Source organism: Bubalus bubalis, chromosome 19, assembly GCF_019923935.1.
Source record: "Bubalus bubalis isolate 160015118507 breed Murrah chromosome 19, NDDB_SH_1, whole genome shotgun sequence".
Lineage (NCBI taxonomy): Eukaryota > Metazoa > Chordata > Mammalia > Artiodactyla > Bovidae > Bubalus > Bubalus bubalis.
Window position 1 is genome coordinate 37,073,497 of NC_059175.1, and position 20,433 is coordinate 37,093,929.

General features: G+C 35.3%; 1 protein-coding gene across 5 annotated transcripts in view; it reads right to left on the reverse strand.

Annotated features, from left to right (window-relative positions):
• Positions 1 to 20,433, reverse strand: part of NIPBL (NIPBL cohesin loading factor) — a 209,768-nt gene that overhangs the window by 104,913 nt on the left and 84,422 nt on the right. For all 5 annotated transcript variants that reach the window (XM_006059558.4, XM_025270602.3, XM_044932727.2 and 2 more), the window contains exons 2-6: positions 10,033 to 10,175; positions 7,457 to 7,622; positions 5,451 to 5,578; positions 1,486 to 1,585; positions 640 to 791 (exon numbers count right to left, since the gene is read on the reverse strand). In XM_006059558.4, coding sequence (XP_006059620.1) covers positions 640 to 791; positions 1,486 to 1,585; positions 5,451 to 5,578; positions 7,457 to 7,622; positions 10,033 to 10,096 — 610 coding nt within the window. In that variant the 5' untranslated portion in view covers positions 10,097 to 10,175. The remainder of the gene's footprint in view (positions 1 to 639; positions 792 to 1,485; positions 1,586 to 5,450; positions 5,579 to 7,456; positions 7,623 to 10,032; positions 10,176 to 20,433) is intronic.

A 20,433-nucleotide genomic window follows, 5' to 3' on the forward strand; every position in this document is an offset into this window, starting at 1 on the left:
TAAAAATTTGTTGTTAATTATGAGGGACAAAAACATAGGTATATGTGTTATTATATTTTGTATTTTTCAAAATTTCTCCAAAAAAGTAAAAACAAATATATACTAATATTAATACATTATTTGATAGCCATGGCATATATCCCAAGGTAGTATGATCTTAAAAAGACCTATTATCAACAACTAACTTCAAATAAGCACTAGTAATCTAATCCCAGAAAATTCTGCATCCAAGATTAGTAATTTTCCTCTATTAGTACTGTATATACTTGATATTAAATTTTTCACACTACATATACTTAATTAATATATAATTCTTCTTTGACTTAGTGCTACTATAAGGAGCCTAATTAAATAAAGCAGTTCCTAATTTTATAACTATATATACTCAGTTGTATAATATAAGGTAATCCAAAGACTGAAATTACACTTATCTTTTTACCTCCCAAATGATGAATGTTTAAGCAATAAATGTAGTATGTTTTTAATTACATAAGCCATAGTTAAAAAGAAACGTTTGCTGATGAGTAAGTATACAGTTTAGTATTTGTGTTTGAAAACTTATGAAAAGAAAAAAGTAAAGAAAAAAATGAATTTGCTGGAACTATAGACATTCCTGTAAATAAGCACCAGCTTTCTTACCTTGCTGCATCTGTGGATGTGTTGTATAACTTGAAGGATGGGAATATGGCATGTATCCTGCAGGGCTTTGTGGGGCATATGGACTAGGCACTGGGCTATTTTGTTGTGGCATAAATCTGTTCCCAGAGCTTGTCTGTGGTGGCACAAACCGGCTAAAATCCAAAATCCAAATAAACAATTTCAGGAAATGAAATAAGTGATATTTCTTGTTATTTCAATAAAATAAAATCTATGTATACAGAAAATTCTGAAAAATAATGTACAAAAATCATTCACAATTCATAACCTAAGAGTTATACTAAGCAGTTTTCAAATAGAGTAATTCATTTATTTTACATGCTCCCTAAATTCTACTCCAAGAATTTTCTTATTTATCTCAAACATGCTCTATTTTAACACATTCTTTTGTTTGCATGAAATTAAGTTACTATTTATTTCAAACAGTATATTAGAGCATTTCCACATTTAACATTTTAAGGCAAATATTCATGTGCTATGTAAGGATAAGCATCTAAACTTTTTGAAAGAAAGTGAAGTCTCTCAGTCGTGTCTGACTCTTTGCGACCCCATGAACTGTAGCCCACCAGGCTCCGTCCATGGGATTCTCCAGGCAAGAATACTGGAGTGGGTTGCCATTTCCCTCTCCAGGGGATCTTCCCAACCCAGGGATCGAACCCAGGTCTCCTGCATTGCGGGCAGACGCTTTAACCTCTGGGCCACCAGGTAAATTACCTTTAGGAATTAACTTTAGGAATTTCACCATTACCTAAATGCATGTACATACTGTATATTCTCAAACACATTCACTACAGAAAATAGCTCTTCATACAATGATAAATACATTACCTGGAGGGGCTATGTGAGATAGTGGTTTGTTGATAATTGGAAGATGCAGGACTACTGTGCATGGAATTCTGAGAAAGTTTATACTGAGACATCATCATTCCTACATAATACACAAAAACAGTAAGTATGTTATATTCTTCTAATGGTAAAGCATTCTTTAAGTGATTTAAATCAACCATTCTCTAACAAACACTCAGAAGTTCTTTCTGTTCTTTTCTTTTTGACCAACATGTTCATTTTGAAGAGCAAAATACAGAAACTATAAATTTTAAGCACAACCAATTTTATCAAACATCCTTTTAGCATGTCATCTAATCCAGGGACAGAGAGAGAGAGCTATGTACTTGCTTACTTACTATCCTACATTCAGCTTTAGAATTGAAAAGAACTTTCAGAAGCCACTTCATCTAATCCAGGGATTCCCCAGTCTCCAGGATGTGAACCTGTACCTCCTGTCGGATTAGTGGCAGCATTAAAGTGCACAATAAATGTAATGTGCTTGAATCATCCTAAAACCATTCCCCATCCCTTGTCCATGGAGTAATTGTCTTCCAGGAAATAGGTCCCTGCTGTCAAAATGGCTGGGGACCTCTGACCTAATCCTTTAATAAATACTACACACTTCTGTCTACAATAGGCTTTTGGATGGTATTTCCTATTATGCGCAATATTTTATTACATTCATCTCCCCTCCTTAGGAACTTAATTTTAACAACTCTATGTATTTTGTTGTGATTAGGACCTAACTTTTAAGAAGTACTTTTCTTAAAGGTCCAAGGTTTGAGGTACTGAAATTACCATCTCAGAGTCTTTTAATGAACAACAGAATGTTCCTACTCTTTCTTTTACAGTAATTCTTGCCATAAAATAGGGATTAAATGAATATTTGTTTAATGAATGAAAGTGTGAGAACAACTTTCAGATTCTCACATTTCCTTTCACACTGTTCTTTCAACTGTTGCTTTCAACTCTTTCCATTCTGTTATATAGGAGATGCAGAAAAATTCAGCTATTTTGACACTCTAAAATCAAAAATAAAAATCTATAATTAACATTGACTTTTCTTATAATACATATAGCTACTCTTTTTGGGAAATTCAAGCATCACATTATTTCCCAAAAGTTCATTTTCTGCTGCTGATATGAAAAGTGCCTTTTACATTCAAACAAAAGTTACATGTTTATTCGCCAGGAGCTACAAAAAGGATTCTAGCTCTACAACAGCTGAATGACATGAGGGCACAAAATCACCTCAAAGTCTAACACTAATAGTATGTTTTCTTTTATAGGTAGTCTAAATTTCAGTTTATGAATTTTCTCTTCCAACCTAAATTCAGTACTAAGTCATATATGCCATGGTTTAATAATTTAATTACTATAACTACTGTTTCTGATTTTGATTTTTTTGAGAGAAGGGGACAAAACTCTTTAAGACGAGAGTTAAAAAGTATTTTCCCCTGAATTAATTATCATTACTATGACAAGCTGGAATTACTAGTTTAGAGGCATTGGTTTTATAAATAAAAAGGTCAAATGAAATCCTAATAGTTCTTTCTGATTTTCTCAAAGATCCAAAGAGCTGTGCTGTTAAGTTGCTAAGTCATGTCTGACTCTGTCACCCCATGGACTGCAGCATGCCAGTCTTCCCTGTCCTTCACTATCTCCTGGAGTTTACTCAAACTCATGTCCATTCAGTTGGTGAACCTTTTTTCTTTTTTCTGAGCAGTAGGTCTCAACAGTGGGCTTAAAGTATTCAATAAACCATGTTATAAACAAATATGCTTATTATCCTGGTTTCTTGTTCCATTTATACAGCACAGGCCGAGTTGATTTAGCATAACTCTTAAGGGCCCTAGAATTTTCAGAATGGTCAACGAGCACTGGTTTCAACCTAAATTCACCACCTGTATCAGCTCCTTTGAAGCTTTGAAGCCAGGCATTGACTTTTTCTCTCTAGCTATGAAGTACTAGATGGCATCTTCTTCCAATAGAAAACTGTTTCATCTATACTGCAAATCTTTTGTTTAGCATAGCCACTTTCATTAATTATTTTAGTTAGATCTGGATAACTTGCTGCAGTTTATACATCAGTACTTGTAACTTCACCTTGCACTGTCAAGTTAATGGAGATAGCTTCTTTCTTGAAACCTCATAAACCAATCTCTGCTAGCTTCAAACTTTTTTTCTGCAGCTTCCTCAACTCTCTTAGCCTTGAGAGAACCAAAGAGAGTTAGGGCCTTGCTCTGGATTAGGCTTTGGCTTAAGGGAGTATTCTGACTGGCTTGATCTTCCACCCTGACCGCTAAAACTTTCTCCGTATAGTTTCTTAACATTCAAGTGTTTATTGGGGTAGCACTTCCCATTTCCTTCAAGAATTTTTCCTTTATTTTTGATAACTTGGCTGTAAGGGACAAGAGGCCTAGCTTTTGGCCTATCTTGGCTTTTGACATGTCTTCCTCACTAAGCTTAAGCATTTCTGGCTTTTGATTAGAAAAAAAGATATGCGGCTCTTCTTTTCACTTGAACACTTAAGAGGTCACTGTGGAGTTATTAATGGACTCATTTCAATACGTTCTGTCTCAGAAAACAGCAAAGCTCAAGGAAAGTGGAACTGCCAGTTCTGCCAGAACATACATTTATCCATTAGTTCACTGACTTACATGGGTGTGGTTTCTGGTGCCCTCAAATATAACTTCAAACATCACCATAACAAACACAGTGATAATGTTTTTAAATATTGTAACAATTAGCAGAATGTGACAGAGACACAAAATAAGCAAATGCTGTTTGAAAAATGGTACTGACAGACTTGCTCAATGCATGGCTGCCATAAACATTCAATTTGTTAAACAGGCACTATCTGAGAAGTGCAGTAAAGCAAAGTGCAATAAAACAAGATATGCCTATAGTCTTTCTTCCAATCAATGATCTCTCCATATTTTCTTTCATTCCAACATTCTTCCAGAGTATGTTTAATTCTAGCTTTACTTTCACCACTTTTACCTGTGACCTACTACTGCCATCCAAGACTGATGAAGATACAGTCTTGTCCTGTATACCTGACTTCGATTTCCTAGAAGGAAATTTCCCTAGATTCACTTTGGGAAATGGATAGCAACTATGCAATTGCTTTAAAAACACAATTCACACAGAAGGAAACACCATCAACATAGTAATACTATTTAACAACAAAACTAAGAAATGGAATGATGAGCTTCACGGAGGTACTATCAGCAAATGTGGCAATATTCTTGCACACAAATAATCAATTAAATAAACTGGATCTTCCTGGGTTGTCTGACTATTCCTTTCTGGCTGTTTTAATCTTGAGAGGGAAGCAAGCACTTGAGCTTACTAGATTCAGTAAGCTTCAGACCAGAACAAAGCTCCTAACTTAAGGATTCTCCATGACTACAGAAAAATCATATGTGCTAGATATAGTATTTTTATGGTTTTTCTAATGCTTATTATAAATAGAGTTTTCCTTAATAGTAATACTTTAGTTATAAACTTTTTTCTATTTCTAAAGTGTTAAACCAATTACTATATAACCATGAATGTAATCGCCCATCAGCACTAAAACTAATACTTGGTATATTTATTTATATACATAGTACATTTTCAGAAGCTCTGCAGATATTTTTATTATTTGATTAATGAAAAGACTTTTTTCATATCTATTCAAGGTTTCTAAAATAAAAAGCTCTTTCATTAACTAAGTTAATACATTTTGAAATATCTAGCAAACTGCATATTAAGTTTTGCCTAATTGAATAAACTGCAAGAATGTTACTATCTATTTAGTTTCCTTTTTGTTCTTGGTTTGATTCAAGGTATCAAAGAGTATTCACAGATGACAGGCTAGTTTGTTAAAGGAGACAGCTGAATTTACATGTGAAGCAAGTTCTGATACAAGACACATTAAAAATATATATACTATGAAATTCAATTATTAAAAACCTCACCACTTTGTACATATCTGTTCTGCATACTTTTCTCCCTGAAAACATTAGGACTCCTCGCCAGGACGGCCTGCAACAAGACTGGTATGTCGCCTTCTGGATCATCACTGCCAAGGTTATCTTTCAACTCTCTGGCATTGAAAAAATAAATATAAAACATTTAAAAAGTGATGGTCATTAAGAATTCTTTATTTTCTATTACTTAAATTGTAGACTTCTTTCCTTTCCCCACTTTATTTTAAACAGAAAACATTATTTTATGGATTGTAAGTTTATGTAAGAATGTTTATATTAGCATAAAAGTATAAAATAAGTGTCTATTCTATTCAAAATAGTGGAAAGGTAGAGGTGATAATTATGCACAGAAGTTGATATCCAGGCTTGGAATATATTTTCTCCCTTATATCTGAATATAAGTGAGTTTGTCTTTTTGAGAATGTTCTCTGAATGAAATAATGTTGCCATGTTGATTAAGACAAGACCCAAGGTTATGTAATTGCCCCCTCATTATTCTCATCTCAAATAAAGCCACTGGAGAGAAAAAAATCCCAAGTAAGTGGTTAAGAATAGCTGCAGTTAGTAAGTAGCAAGTTAAGTTCACAAATGCTAAGAAATAAAAATTAGGCAGTATTTTAAATTTTACACGGCACTGTTGCACTCATTAAATCTAATTAGAAAGATTCATAAAGATGGTGTCCAATGATAAAATTAAATACATTTCTGGGGGCAATCAAAGGAGCTCACCATATAATTAATCATAATTGTATATGTGCTACTCCTTTTATCTCTTTAAATATGTGGTGAAAATCTTCCAATTAAGGATGTTCAGGTAGGGCCTTCCCTCGTGGTCCAATAGTTAAGAATCCGCCATCCAATGTAGCGGACGCAGGTTTGATCCCTGGTAGAGAAACTATATCCCACATGCCATAGGGCAACCAAGCCCTTGAGCCACAACTACTAAGTCCGCACACTGCAACTTCAGAAGCCCCCACACGCCACAACTAAAGAAAGCCCTGCACTGCAATGAAGAGCCCACAAGCCGCAATACAGTCCCAACAGAGCCAAAAAGAAGAGAATGCACAGGTATGAGAAGCAGTAAAACACTTAGACACTGTTGAATTTCTGTAGAGATATACTTCCTTCTGATTTTAAACAATCATTTCTCAGTTTCCCATCAGAAAATTCACATTTATTATTTCTGCTAAATTCATCAGCTTAAAAAATGGCCCCAAAGTATGAGCTACATACAGGTAATGGCAGAGATCTGTCCATTATAATGTGTTTTATACTCATTCCCCTAAATGATGAATCTTTAAGTTAAAAAAATTAAAAGAATGGAAGGGCACAAGAGTACCACTGTGCAGTGGGTTATGAACTTTTTATACATTGTTGTGTTGAGTATACATATATACTGTTTTGGTAGTAAAAAGTAAATTTTAGAAAGTATACTTGTGGAAAAAGTCTGTAAATAAGCTACATATTTAAGTTCATATTATTTAAAGTCTATTGTGTGAAAATACACATCTATGTTCACACTGTACAACAAATCCTGGAGAAAAATTAGTTCCAAATTCTGTAGCAACCTTCCTTGAAATTAATCTCTGAGTTCTTGCTATACTTTACATGAAAAGCATAAGCCTATTTCAAACAGAACCATCACTAAAGTCCCTAGTGCCTGGGAATTCTAACTATTCCAGCAATTTCAGGAAAAGGAGCTAAATTAATGAACAACTTGAGACCTCTGCACAGATCCATCTTGATGAATCCCAAGATTATTACAAGAATCAAAAAAAATATTCATAGAATTACATGCATCAGAACTACTGTCTCAAAATAACTATGGTCTATTTAAATCTCATTAATATCACAATAAGGCTATATTTTAGAGGATATTCCAATAATTTAAAATAAATTATGTATTAAAATTTTTTAGAAATAAAAGTTAAACCAGGAATACTGATTCTTTTACTAAGACCAAAACATTTCATCTTACTTTAGAATATACTTACATGTGATCTGTTGATACCTGGTTGAGGCTGTGGACAAGCTGTGAAACCAAATTATCATCCCTACAGGCCAAAAGACAGTTCACTTCTTCTGCTATTCGTGCATTAAAGAGAAGGCTCTTTGTAGTTGTAGCAGGTAAAGGGGATGGAAGAGGCAGCTGGTTCAGGACTATTTGGAATAAAATCAGATTATGAGAAATTAATTGAGTGACAGTATGAAACCTCTTTCATGCTTAAATATATATGGGATTAAATAAATTGTAAAATATCAGTATGAATTAAAAGGCATTCTGTCTCTCCCCAAACAAACCCCAAACTACTCTACAAAACTCCCCAAACGTCCCTTTGACCACAATAGATTATACTAAGAGTAAAACTCTGTGCTAACTTTTCATGTCTTAATATCTTTATTAATTTAATAAATAGCCAAAAAGTAGGATTAAAAAATATAAGTAATTTCTAAAAATTGAGTGATTAATCTAATTTACTTCTATTGTAAAGATTTATCATAATCAAATAAATAAACCAAGTAACAATATCTGACTTCACCAGATAGACAACTAATGTGTGTTTTTAAAAGCTTGGGCAAATACAAAAATAGCTCACTTTGGTAGGAGAACAACATCCATAGGATTCTAAAGAAAGAAAAATATCTAAGGAATTTTGCTTTAAGTTGTAAATTCCTAAATAATCTCTTCATTCTATTCTGACAGCAAAAAAAAAGGACATCGATGTTCACAGTTGTTTAAATTCAGTTACCTAATGTCTCTTCACATAAAAGGAATTATTAGTTTATTTGTTTAAAATAAAAGTTAAAAAAGTTAACAATAGTGTCTTTGTTTCTGGTTTAATTTTTAATCACCTATATAGCATTAACTCTCATGCCACTCAGTCACTATGGGTAATAATAGGTTTTTGTTCATAAAAACATTGGAAACAAATCATTACTTAATACGTGGAATTTATTGGGCAGAAAAATTTTAATGAGGTACAGCTGAGATAATGCACAGAACTCAACCCCACCCTAACAAAAAAAAAAAACAAGAAATTTCTGGTTGTTTATTTGACTCTGCACTCCTACAACATATCATATGAATTTATGCCTTACTTGAACAAAGTGATAACCAAAACTAAAGACTATTTCAAAAGCTTTCTTACCTATTAAATCTACACCAACTACTTTCTTGTTATGTCAGATTTTATAAACTAGCCCTGCTTCAAAGCTGTAGGCTGTTATCTATTTTACACCCACTTAAACTAGCTGGAAATTAACAACAGAAAAAAAATAGTAATTGGGGGAACATAGATGAAAACATTTCTTGAAGTTATTTTCCTATAGCTGCTTTTATGAAACCTTACATCTTGCAAAATGCTTGTTTTACAAATAAAGGATGTCATCTATTCACCATCAACCCTTCCTTCTCATATGTCTTCTCCCCTTTATTTATTCAGGTAGGATAAGGACTAACATTGTGAGCAGTTTTTATACAGGGACTAAGAGTTAAAGTTGCCTACCAAAAGAATGAGTCCCTAAAATATTGCACTACACTAATTAAACCTGCCAACAAAGGTCTAGTCAAAGCTATGGTTTTTCCAGTAGTCACATATAGATGTGAGAGTTGGACCATAAGGAAAGCTGAGTGCTGAAGAATTGATGTTTTTGAACTGTGGTGTTGGAGAAGACTCTTGAGAGTCCCTTGGACAGCAAGGAGATCAAATCAGTCAGTCCTAAAGAAGTCAGTCCTGAATGTTCCTTGGAAGGACTGATGCAAAAGCTGAAGCTCCAATACTTGGGCCACCTGATGCGAAGATCTGACTCACTGGAAAAGACCATGATGCTGGGAAAGACTGAAAGCAGGAGGAGAAGGGGATGACAGAGGATGAGATGGCTGGATGGTATCACCGACTCGATGGACATGAGTTTGAGCATGCTCTGGGAGTTGGTGATGGACAGGGAAGCCTGGCGTGCTGCAGTCCATGGGGTCGCAAAGAGTTAGACATGACTGAGCGACTGAACTGAACTAAACCTCAAGTGAATGACAATGTTCTTAAGAAACTTAAGTGTTCAGGGTAAAATAGGCTCCTGACATCTGTGACAAACTCCAAAAGATTACCAAACGTGGCATCCAAAATAAATATCACTAAGAAATTAGATTAAGTGGGGCTATCAAATTTTCTTCTTTGAAGGGCAGTTTCAGTTACCATTTCCCTAAATGCTTTTTTAAAAGTGTGTAATAATTTCTATATGCAAACCATGTTTCTTCAGTTTCGATTTTTCTTAATGATTGTTTCATCTTCTCTGATCCTTACTTTTACATTTATCCCTTTCATGTAAGACCTTTAAACAAAAACATACTACCATTTCTTAATGGGTCCTTAGGATGAAAGAGAAATTAAGGTCTTATTATTAGTTCACTAATTTTGTTACTTTCACACTTATGCCAGTAAACAAAAGAAAATAATGTGTCATTCAAAATTTAAAATCTTTATACACTTTGTGTTATTTATGACACCACCAACAATTATTGTCATAGTCTCTTTAAAAATCAATGTCAGAGTAGAACGTTAACCAAACTTACGGTCTGTAAGACTAGCAATCCCCGCAAGAGTAGTGATGGGGACATGGGGCATATCCCCATTCATCCTGAAGTTCTGGAATGGTGTTGCCTATGAAAGTACTTAGTTCAGGTGCCAGCTGTCATTACTTCCCATTTCCCAAACACTGCAACAAAAAACAGATAATTATTTGTAACAATGTCAAATATATTACTACTAGGGAAATGCTTAAAAAATAAAATGTTCTGCTTTTTGCATGCTCAAGCTATACATAACAGTAACAGCCATCATACATATATTATTTACTGTATGTTCACACTGCAAAGTGCTTTGTATGCAACAACACATTTAGTCCTCACAACAATGAAGTAAGGTAAGTACTCTTTTTTTCCTGCATTTTACTGACAAGAAAATTAATTTACAAGGAATTTCAAGTAATTTGTGGAGCAAAGGTCAGAACCTAAACAATGTGGCTGTATTACTGGACAGGGATACTTAATTTTGACAAACACTATTTTCTTTTCCACATCATATATGCATAAAAATTTATCTTCAACTTGCCTTCCTGGTAAATAATGTGCACATTATTAAAAGATGAGTCTTCAAACAATAAAGGCTGGAGAGGGTGTGGAGAAAAGAGAACCCTCTTGCACTGTTGGTGGGAATGTAAATTGATACAGCCACTACAGAAGACAGTAAGGAGATTCCTTAAAAAAACTAGGAATAAAACCACCAGATGACCCAGCAATCCCATTCCTAGGCATATACCCTGAGTAAACCAAAACTGAAAAAGACACATGTACCCCAATGTTAACTGCAGCACTATTTACAATAGCTAGAACATGAAAGCAACCTGGATGTCCATTGACAGATGAATGGATAAAGCTGTGGTACATATACACAATGGAGTATTAGTCATAAAAAGGAACACATCTGAGTCAGTTCTAATGAGGTGGATGAACCAAGAGCCTATCATTCAGAATGAAGTAAGTCAGAAAGAGAAAAGTATTGCATAATAATGCATATATATGGAATCTAATAAGATGGTACCAATGAATTTACTTGCAGGGCAGCAGTGGAGAAACAGACATAGAGAACAGACTTATGGACATGGTGAGAGGGGAGGAGAGGGTGAGATGTCTGGACAGAGTAACATGGAAACTTACATTACCATATGCAAAATAGATGGCCAATGGGAATTTGCTGTATGTCTCAGGGAACTTAAACAGGGGCTCTGAATGGGGAGGGAGGTTCAAGAGGGAGGGGACATAGGTACACCTATGGCTGGTTCCATGTTGATGTTTGACAGAAAACAACAAAATTCTGTAAAGCAATTATCCTTGAATTAAAAAATAAATTTTGAAAAAGATGTGTCTTCATTAAATAGCTTCATAAACAGCAAACAAAAAGAGTCTGCTCTACATCAATTATCTAAGACATAGTGCTGAAATAGAAAGCTGAATTGTAATTTTTAAACAGCTTAAATACTTCTCTTTTTTTTTAAGAGAAGCTAGTCAGTAACCTTCAGGAGAACCTCTGAGTTTTTTCGTTTATAATCTTCAGAACAGTGTAATGATGTAACATTAATAATTCCCCTTACTCATCATACATCTTAATTCAACTTTAAAAAGTTTTTTCTTAAAAATAGTGAAAGTATATAAGTAGGTAAAAATAAGAATTTTATTTTTCCTCACTTTGATTATAAATATACTGACAAAAGTTCCTAAAACACATATGTACGTTTTAACAGTAATAAAGTAAGCATCCATGAAACCACTCTAACACTCTGCTGCTGCTGCTAAGTTGCCTCAGTCATGTCCGACTGTGCGACCCCATGGACTGCAGCCCACCAGGCTCCTCCGTCCCTGGGATTCTCCAGGCAAGAGTACTGGAGTGGGGTGCCATTGCCTTCTCCGAACACTCTAGCTCCTTCTAAAGATAAGAACTATCTGATCTTTTTAGTAATATTTTTTTTTCCTTTAATGATCTTTTATATGTACATTCTTTTCTAATACCTGGCTAAGGGAAAAAAAAAAAGGCACTGTTTTCCTATGATGAACTTGTGTGTGTGCATCCTCAGTCGTGTCTGACTCTGCAATCTCATGGACTGTAGCCCACTAGACTACTCTGTCCATGGGATTTTCCAGGCAAGAATACTGGATTGGGTTGCCATTCCCTTGTCCAGGGGATCTTCCCAATCCAAGGATCGAACCTGCATCTCCTTGTCTCCTGCACTGGCAGATGGATTATTTACCTCTGTGCCATGTGGGAAGCCCTCTTTTGATGAATGTCTGACATAAAACTTGCTAATAGCAGTTCACTGGAGGGAACAGGCATAAGAAAGAGTATACGGAAGATATAATTACTACTGGCTATCCTCTATTTTCCCTTTTGCTACACTTACGGATTTTACACTTTGAAGTAATCTATACTAATGTTGCTGCTTTATGCTAGAGGGTGACTGAAGTCCATCAAGAAACAACATTCCTAGAACTCCAGTATATGTGCTGCTGAATCGAGTACAACATTCCTAGAACTCTAAAAGTGAATATTTTGTTGTTTGCTGTTGTTGTTGACTTGCTAAGTCGTGTCCAACTCTTTGTGATCTCATGGACTGCAGCACACCAGGCTCCTCTGTCCTCCACTATCTCCTGGAGTTTGCTCAAAAGTGAATATACACACCCTAAATAATTAGACATGGCATTTCTGGCTCTGGATTGCGCAGTGTTTGGTTCACCTGGCTCTGTCAAAGTACATGTCTTTCATGCAACTGCTGACAATGATGCTGAAAGTCATTATCTCTGGGAAAGAATGTATCCAGAATGAAATGGTAACCAAATGGCAAAGATTATAAAGAGTGCTTTAGAACTGTCTCCGAAAGCAGTGCTTTATTTAAAATCTGTGAATGGTGACTGATTTGTAGATTGTAAATTTAATGGGTTGAGATCAATTTTGAGAGGGATGAAACAGAAATATAAAGCTATATTGCATATTGCTTTGTGAGTCCAGGTAACATGTCATTCTAATTATGAGTCACCAAATCAAAGCAGTTTAAATAAATGGAAGAGTAAAGAAAGTAGCCCCCTTCATAAGTGGTAATAAGAATAAAATGAAATAATGCATGTAAATCACCTGACATACTACCTGGCACACTGTAAGTATGCAGAAAGTTAACAGTATTACTGTCAATGGGAAAACACTTCAGAGGAGCAGAGGCTAAACAGGTGGATTAGTGAAAAGGAATCTTTTAATATAAAGTACTCCCTATTTCTGAAAGCCCTACTGAAAATTATGATTTGAAATTCCAGTATATATTTCACCACAGTATTACAAATAGTATAGCAGTCCTAGGCACTGTGTTGTGTAAAATTACTAGTGGTTAATCAGTGGGAGATATTATGCTAATCTCCTATTTCAGCCCATTATAATGAGTCTGAAGGGAACTTCTAAGCACTCGGCAAGATTTATAAAGACCCCAGTTCTTCACTCACTTAATTTCACTTCAAAATATGATTTCCTCATGTAAATGATAGAAATGCAAATAAAACAGTATTGGTAAAAGTTACAATAATAATATTCAAATCAAAATAGATTTGGAAGAAATAAAACCAGTGTATAATCTGATGGTAGATAAACATTTCTGTGGGTTACATTTTTGTAACCCACAGCCAAAAAAATGTGTATAATCTTATCTCAACAATCTCACTTTCTTAGTAATGAAAAATTGGCAGGATTGATAACTTAACATTTATTCAGCACCTACTATATAATAAAAACTGATATATAAAACATTTTAAATGTACTCTCATTCAACTTTTATATAAACCTGAGGTACTAACACTCCAGGTAAGTGAAATCGCTGATTGTTCCAACTCTTTGTGACCCCATGGACTGTAGCCCACCAGCCTCCTCTGTCTATGGAACTCCCCAGGCAAGAATACTGGAGTGGGCTGCCACTTCCTTCTCCAGGGGACTTTCTTGACTCAGGGATTGAACCCATGTCTCTATTACGGCAGGGGGATTCTTTACTTTCTTTACTGTCTGAACCAACCGGGGGAAAGCCAGGGACCCTCGTGAACTCAGGTGTTTCTAATCTTATCTCACATTCTCAACCATTATATGAAGGACATCAAACTGGGAGGTATCTACAATGCTATGACAGAAAAGACAAACCAGTAAAAAAGGTAAATGAAATGTTCCTCAGAGAAGCAAAACATTTAAGGTCTCACAGCTTGTAAACTGACCTACAAAAGTTTGGATTTCTAGTTCAGTGTTCTTTATGCTATGCTGTCTTGCAGGATTGTATTATTTTGAATAAACCAACATTTTATATGTGTGGACTATTTAGCTAATTAGCACTTTTCCTTCCTTGGTAATACTAATTTCTCCTTTTCTTTAGTGAGGAAGGTGGGAGGGAGGGCTTAAAACTATTATATTTGTATTGTCTCAGTTTATATTACATTTAATAGAATACACTGCCTCAAATTCTTTTGGGAAATAGGTAGAATATAAATCCTAAGCAGCTAGGTAAGTAAATACCTAAATCTATGTTGTACTATATATAGTACAATATAACTTAAGATTGATTTCCTTTATCACAAGATGATTTCCTATACAATGGGATCAGAAATGCAAAAATCAAACAATGGTCATTTTATTTCTTCTAAATGAGGCTGAGGTCTTAAGGAACTATAACATTTAGATGTAGGTCTCAACTTTAGACCATAATACACTTGATAATATATAATCAATTGAATCTAAAATGTAAGAGAAAAATGTTTTAATGTTAAATCACTGAACAGTCCACAAGAGGGCACACTTTCAACTACTACAAAATTTTTAAATTCACTTTTTTTTTTTCCACTAGTCCAAAGACTGGCCAGATTCTTCTGAAATAATCATTCCCCACCACTAGAAAGCAACAGATTCTAAGTTTGTAAAAAAATTTTTTAACACATATAAGCAATTTTTGGGTGCATATAAAATATAAGAAAAGCCTGAATACATGAAGACCTCTACAGTAATATTAAGTGATAAAAAGCAAGTAATAGGTTTATCATTCATCTTCGTCCTATTAGTTATTTGCGATTTGTGTGCCCTTAGAATCTTTTCAAAAAACTCTGGTTACTCTGATTTTTTTGTTTTGATGCCACAGTAAGTTTAATAAATATCTATCATCTCATATAGATACAAAGACATTTTCTTGTGATAAAAACTCTTAAGACCTACTTGCTTAACAACTTTCATATATAACATACAGCAGTGTTTAATTATGTTTATCATGTTACACATGACACCTTTAGTACTTAATCTTGTAACTGGAAGTTTGTACCTTTTGACTACCTTCAATTTCCTAACCCCCTCCCCCGCAGCGCAATCCCAGCCTCTCTCTGATAACCACAAATCTGATCTTCTTCTCTGAGTTTGCTTATTTTTGAAGCATAACTGATCTACAACACTGTTGGTTCCTAGTATACAACATAATGATTTGGTATTTCTATACATTTCAAAATGATCAACGTAGGAAGTCTAGTTACCATCTGTCACCATACAAAGATATCACATTATTATTTACTCTATTCCCCACACTGTACATTTCATCCCTGTGCTTCATCTATTTGGTAACTGGAAGTCTGTACCTCTTAATCTTTCTCACCTATTGCACTAATCCCCCCACCCATCTCCCCTCTGGCAACTACCTGTTTGTTCTTTGCATCTATAACTGTTTCTGCTTTCTTATGTTTGTTTATATGTTTTGCTTTTAGATTCCACATATAAGTGAAATCATATGGTATCTGTTTTTACCTGACTTACTTCATTTAGAATAATACCCTCTAGGTCCATATGCGTTGTTGCAAATGACAAGATTTCATCTACTTGCATGTTATCAGCCATAAAAAAGAATATGTGTATATACATATATGTGAACAGGTACGTATCTAGACTACATCATTTTTATCCATTCACCTATCAATGGGCACTCAGGTTCCTTTCATACCCTGGTTATTGTAAATAATGTGATGAACACACAATATATGTATCTTTTCAAATTAGTGTTTTTGCTTTCTTCAGAGAAATGCCCAGAAGTGGAATTGTTTTGTATGGCACTTCTGTTTTTAATTTTTTGTGGAACCTCTATACTGTTTTCCACAGTGGCTGCACATTTACATTCCCACAAACAGTTCGTGAGAGTTCTTTTATTTGTTGACTTTTTGATAATAGTCATTTTGAAAGGTGTGAGGTGGTATCTCACTGTGATTTTGAATTGCATTTCTCTGATGATTAGTGATGCTGAGTATCTTTTCATGTGCCTGTTAACTATCTTTAAGTCTTCTTTGGGAAGATACCTATCCAGGTCCTGTCTGGCTATTTTGATCCTAATATGACAAGTCCCTAGAAACAATGAATTCTTTAAGACAACTCAGTAGGAGAACAAATATGTTTCAGGTACTTTAGGAAATTATTCCACAGCTTAAGATCATTACTTAAAGTACTGAAAAGAATAACTGAGAAAGAGTACATGCGCACTTGTGCTTAGTCGCTTCAGTCGTGTCCAACCCTCTCTGACCCTATGGACCATGGTTTGCCAGGCTCCTCTGTCTGTGAGATTCTCCAGGCAAGAATACTGGAGTGAGTTGCCATTTCCTTCTCCAAAGAGTACATAAAGATGTACAAAAAAAAATCATGATTGCTCATGTATAATGCACATTAATGATCTCTCTTCTGTGCTAACCCATTCAAAGAGGTCATTTCCAACAACCTTCTTCTTCTCTCTCCTGTGTCAATTTTCCCTCTTATTGGATCATTCCAATCAGCATATAAACATCTATATGCTGATAACTGCTGCTGCTGTTGCTGCTAAGTCACTTCAGTCGTGTCCAACTCTGTACAACCCCATAGACGGCAGCCCACCAGGCTCCGCCACCCCTGGGATTCTCCAGGCAAGAACACTGGAGTGGACTGCCATTTCCTTCTCCGTGATAACTGCTACTATTCCCCAAAAACCCAAATTAAAAAAAAAACCTTGTCTCCTACATCCTGCATCAAACTGCTTCATTTTCTGCTTTTTTTCACAGCAAAATACTTCAGTTGTCCATATTCACCTCTAATTCTACTTTCTCTTGAGACCACCCTGGGTTTTTATTCTCATCATTCCACCGAAAGTCTTACCATGGTTAGTAATGGCATGAATCTACATTGTTAAGTGCAACGGACAAAACTCCTATTCAATTATTTGACCCACCATTCAACAGAGCTGATTAATCTTCTGTTTGCACAATTCTGTTTTCCAGAACAACACATTCTTTTGGTTTTTCCTCACAGGACAGGCCACTCCTGAATCCTGTTTTGGTTCCTTCTCATCTTCCTGTTCTACCTATGCTGTTAATCTCATCTGATCTCAAGATTTTAAAATAGCACCTGTATGCTGATAACTCTAAAATTTATATCTCCTACTGTGACTTCTCCCCACATACAATACACTCAATCCAACTACCTACTCAGTATCTCTGCTTTGAAAAAGCTGGCTTGAAACTCAACCTTAAAAAAACTAAGATCATGGCATCGGGTCCCATCACTTCATGGCAAATAGATGGGAGGAAAGTGGAAACAGTGAGAGATTTTATTTTCCTGGGCTCCAAAATCACTACAGACAGTGACTGCAGCCATGAAATTAAAAGATGCCTGCTCCTTAAAAGAAAGCCATGACAAACAGTGTATTAAAAACCAGAGACATTACTTTGCTGAAAAAGGTCCATATAGTCAAAGATATGATTTTTTCCATAGTCATGTATGGATGTGAGAGTAAGACCATAAAGAAAGAAGGCTGAGCACCAAAGAATTGTTGCCTTCAAACGGTGGTGTTGGAGAAAACTCTATAGTCCCCTGGACTGCAAGATCAAACCAGTCAATACTAAAGGAAATCAACCCTGACTATAAATAAGAAGGACTGATGCTGAAGCTCCAATACTTTGGCCACCTGATGTAAAGAGCCGACTCACTGGAAAAGACTCTCATGTGGGGAAAATTGATGGCAAAACGAGAAGGACAGGATGAGATGGCTGGATGGCATCATCAACTCAATGGACACGACTTTGAGCAAATTCCAGGAGATAGTGAAGGATACAAGAGTTTGGTATGCTACAGTCCATGGGGCTGCAAACAGTTGGACTTGGGCGACTGAAGAACAACAAGTGCAGGTCTAGAGTAGAGGTTGGCAATCTTATTACTGACTTCTGAGAGCATCAATTATATACTTTAGATAAATGTTCTTTATTAGATACTATTTGCAAATATTGTATCCTTATCTTTTGCCTTTTCATTCTCTTAACAATATCTTTTGAACTTTTTATGAAGTCCAACTTAGCAGTATGTTTTTTTTATGATGGTGGTGGTGGGATGCGACTACAAAGAGACATGCAGAAAGTTTTTGATGTGAAAATGTTCTGTATCATGGAGGGATGTTGGTTATATGAGTATACCCAAGATTTCTATTTTTCAATATATATATTACCAAATTCCAAAATACTACAGAAGTAATAATACTGCTACTAATAATTTAGCAGTGGTTACAGAATGGAAGGAGGTATAGATGAAATTAAAAGGACAGCATGTTGATTACTGTTGAAGCTGAGTGATGGACATTAGGCATTCATTACACTCTTCTGTTTCCCTTTCAGGTCCTTAAAGTCTTCCATAATAAACAGCCTGTTTCATATGTACCTTGCTTTTTCTTTTTTAAAATTTCTTTGGAGTAATTTAAAATGTGTTAACTTCCACATTTTATTTTAATTAAGGGAACATTTTTGTTGGGTACAAAATATCATCTCATACTTAGGATTAAGTAAAGCCTTTCTTTTAACAGACCTATTACTGCAAAACCATGTGATATGAAGTGAATGTTTCTATCTCCCCCGCAACCCCATTTGTATATGGAACCCTAATCCCAGTATGATGGTATCAATATTTGAAAGTGGGGATCATGAGAGGTGATTAGGTCACGAGGGTGAAATTCTCACCAACAGGATTAATGCCCCTAGGAAAGAGACTTCAAAGAGCTCCTCTGATCCTTCCACCATGTGAAGACACAGCAAGAATATGGCCATCTATGAACCAGTAAGTGGGTTCTCACAAGATACTGAATCTGCCAGGACCTTTATTTTGGACTTCCCAGCCTCCAGAACTGTAAGAAATAAATTTCTGCTGTTTATAAGCCAGTCTACGGCTTGTAACAGTCTACGGCTGTTGTTGTTATTTAAGTTGCTAAATCATCTTCGACTCTTTGTGACCCCATGGACTGCAGCATGCCAGGCTTCCCTGTCCTTCACTATCTCATGGAGTTTGCTCAAGTTCATGTCCACCAAGTCGGTGATGCTATTCTTTAATAAAAGACTGAATGGTAAGACATCATGTTTCCCTCAGGCTTTATTTCTGTAATTGGTATTAAAAAAACAAAAGAATTTAAGATATAATAATTAAATAGTATAATTTATGAATGTGAAAGAACTATATTGGGATAATTTTCAGGGAAAATAACCTTGTAAAAAGTCAATTAAGACTAGTAACTAACAACTAAGGAGCTAAACTTCAAAATTATTTTAAATAGTCTTTCTTATAGGAAAAGAAATAATAAAAACAGAGAAAAGCAATTTCTTACCCACATTATCTATAGTGCTTAGTCGCTCAGTCGTTTCTGACTCTTTGTGACCCTCATGGGCTGTAGCCCGCCAGGAAGCCACCAAGGAAGCCCACATTATCTACAGTAACCTTTTTAATAATTTCCACTAGATCCTTCCCACTATGCTATTTTATAGGATGTAAATATATAAATTGGGCTTCCCTGGTCGCTCAGATGGTAAAGAATCTGCCTGCAACGCAGGAGACCTGGGTTTGATCCCTGTGTTGGGAATATCCCCTGGAGAAAGGAATGGCTGGCTACCCACTCCAGTATTCTTCTCTGGAGAATTCCATGGACTGAGGTTAAGCATGTTATTTTTAAAATTTAATATGCTAATATTCAATGAACTAATCATAAAATGCAGATTTTCATAACATCAAATGGCATATCCTTTCTATACATAAAATGAAAAAATATTTAGTTGTTTAAATTCTGTCATTATCTGTAAATCTTTTATTAAGAAAAATGGGTTTCTAAATTTTAAGTGAAGTTTCTGATTTATATGACTAGTCCCACAAAAGTAAAGTTACTATGAAACACAGATTATTAAAAAGAAAATAAAACATTAACTATATCCTGAGCTAGAAGGTTAATAGGAATACAAAATGTAAAAAGATAAAATGATCCTGTGTGTTATAAAGCAGCAGCCCCCAACCTTTTTTGGCAACAGGGACCGGTTTCCCGGAAGACAGTTCTTCCACGGGCTGGGAGTGAGGGGGTGGTTTTGGGGTGATTCATGCACATTACA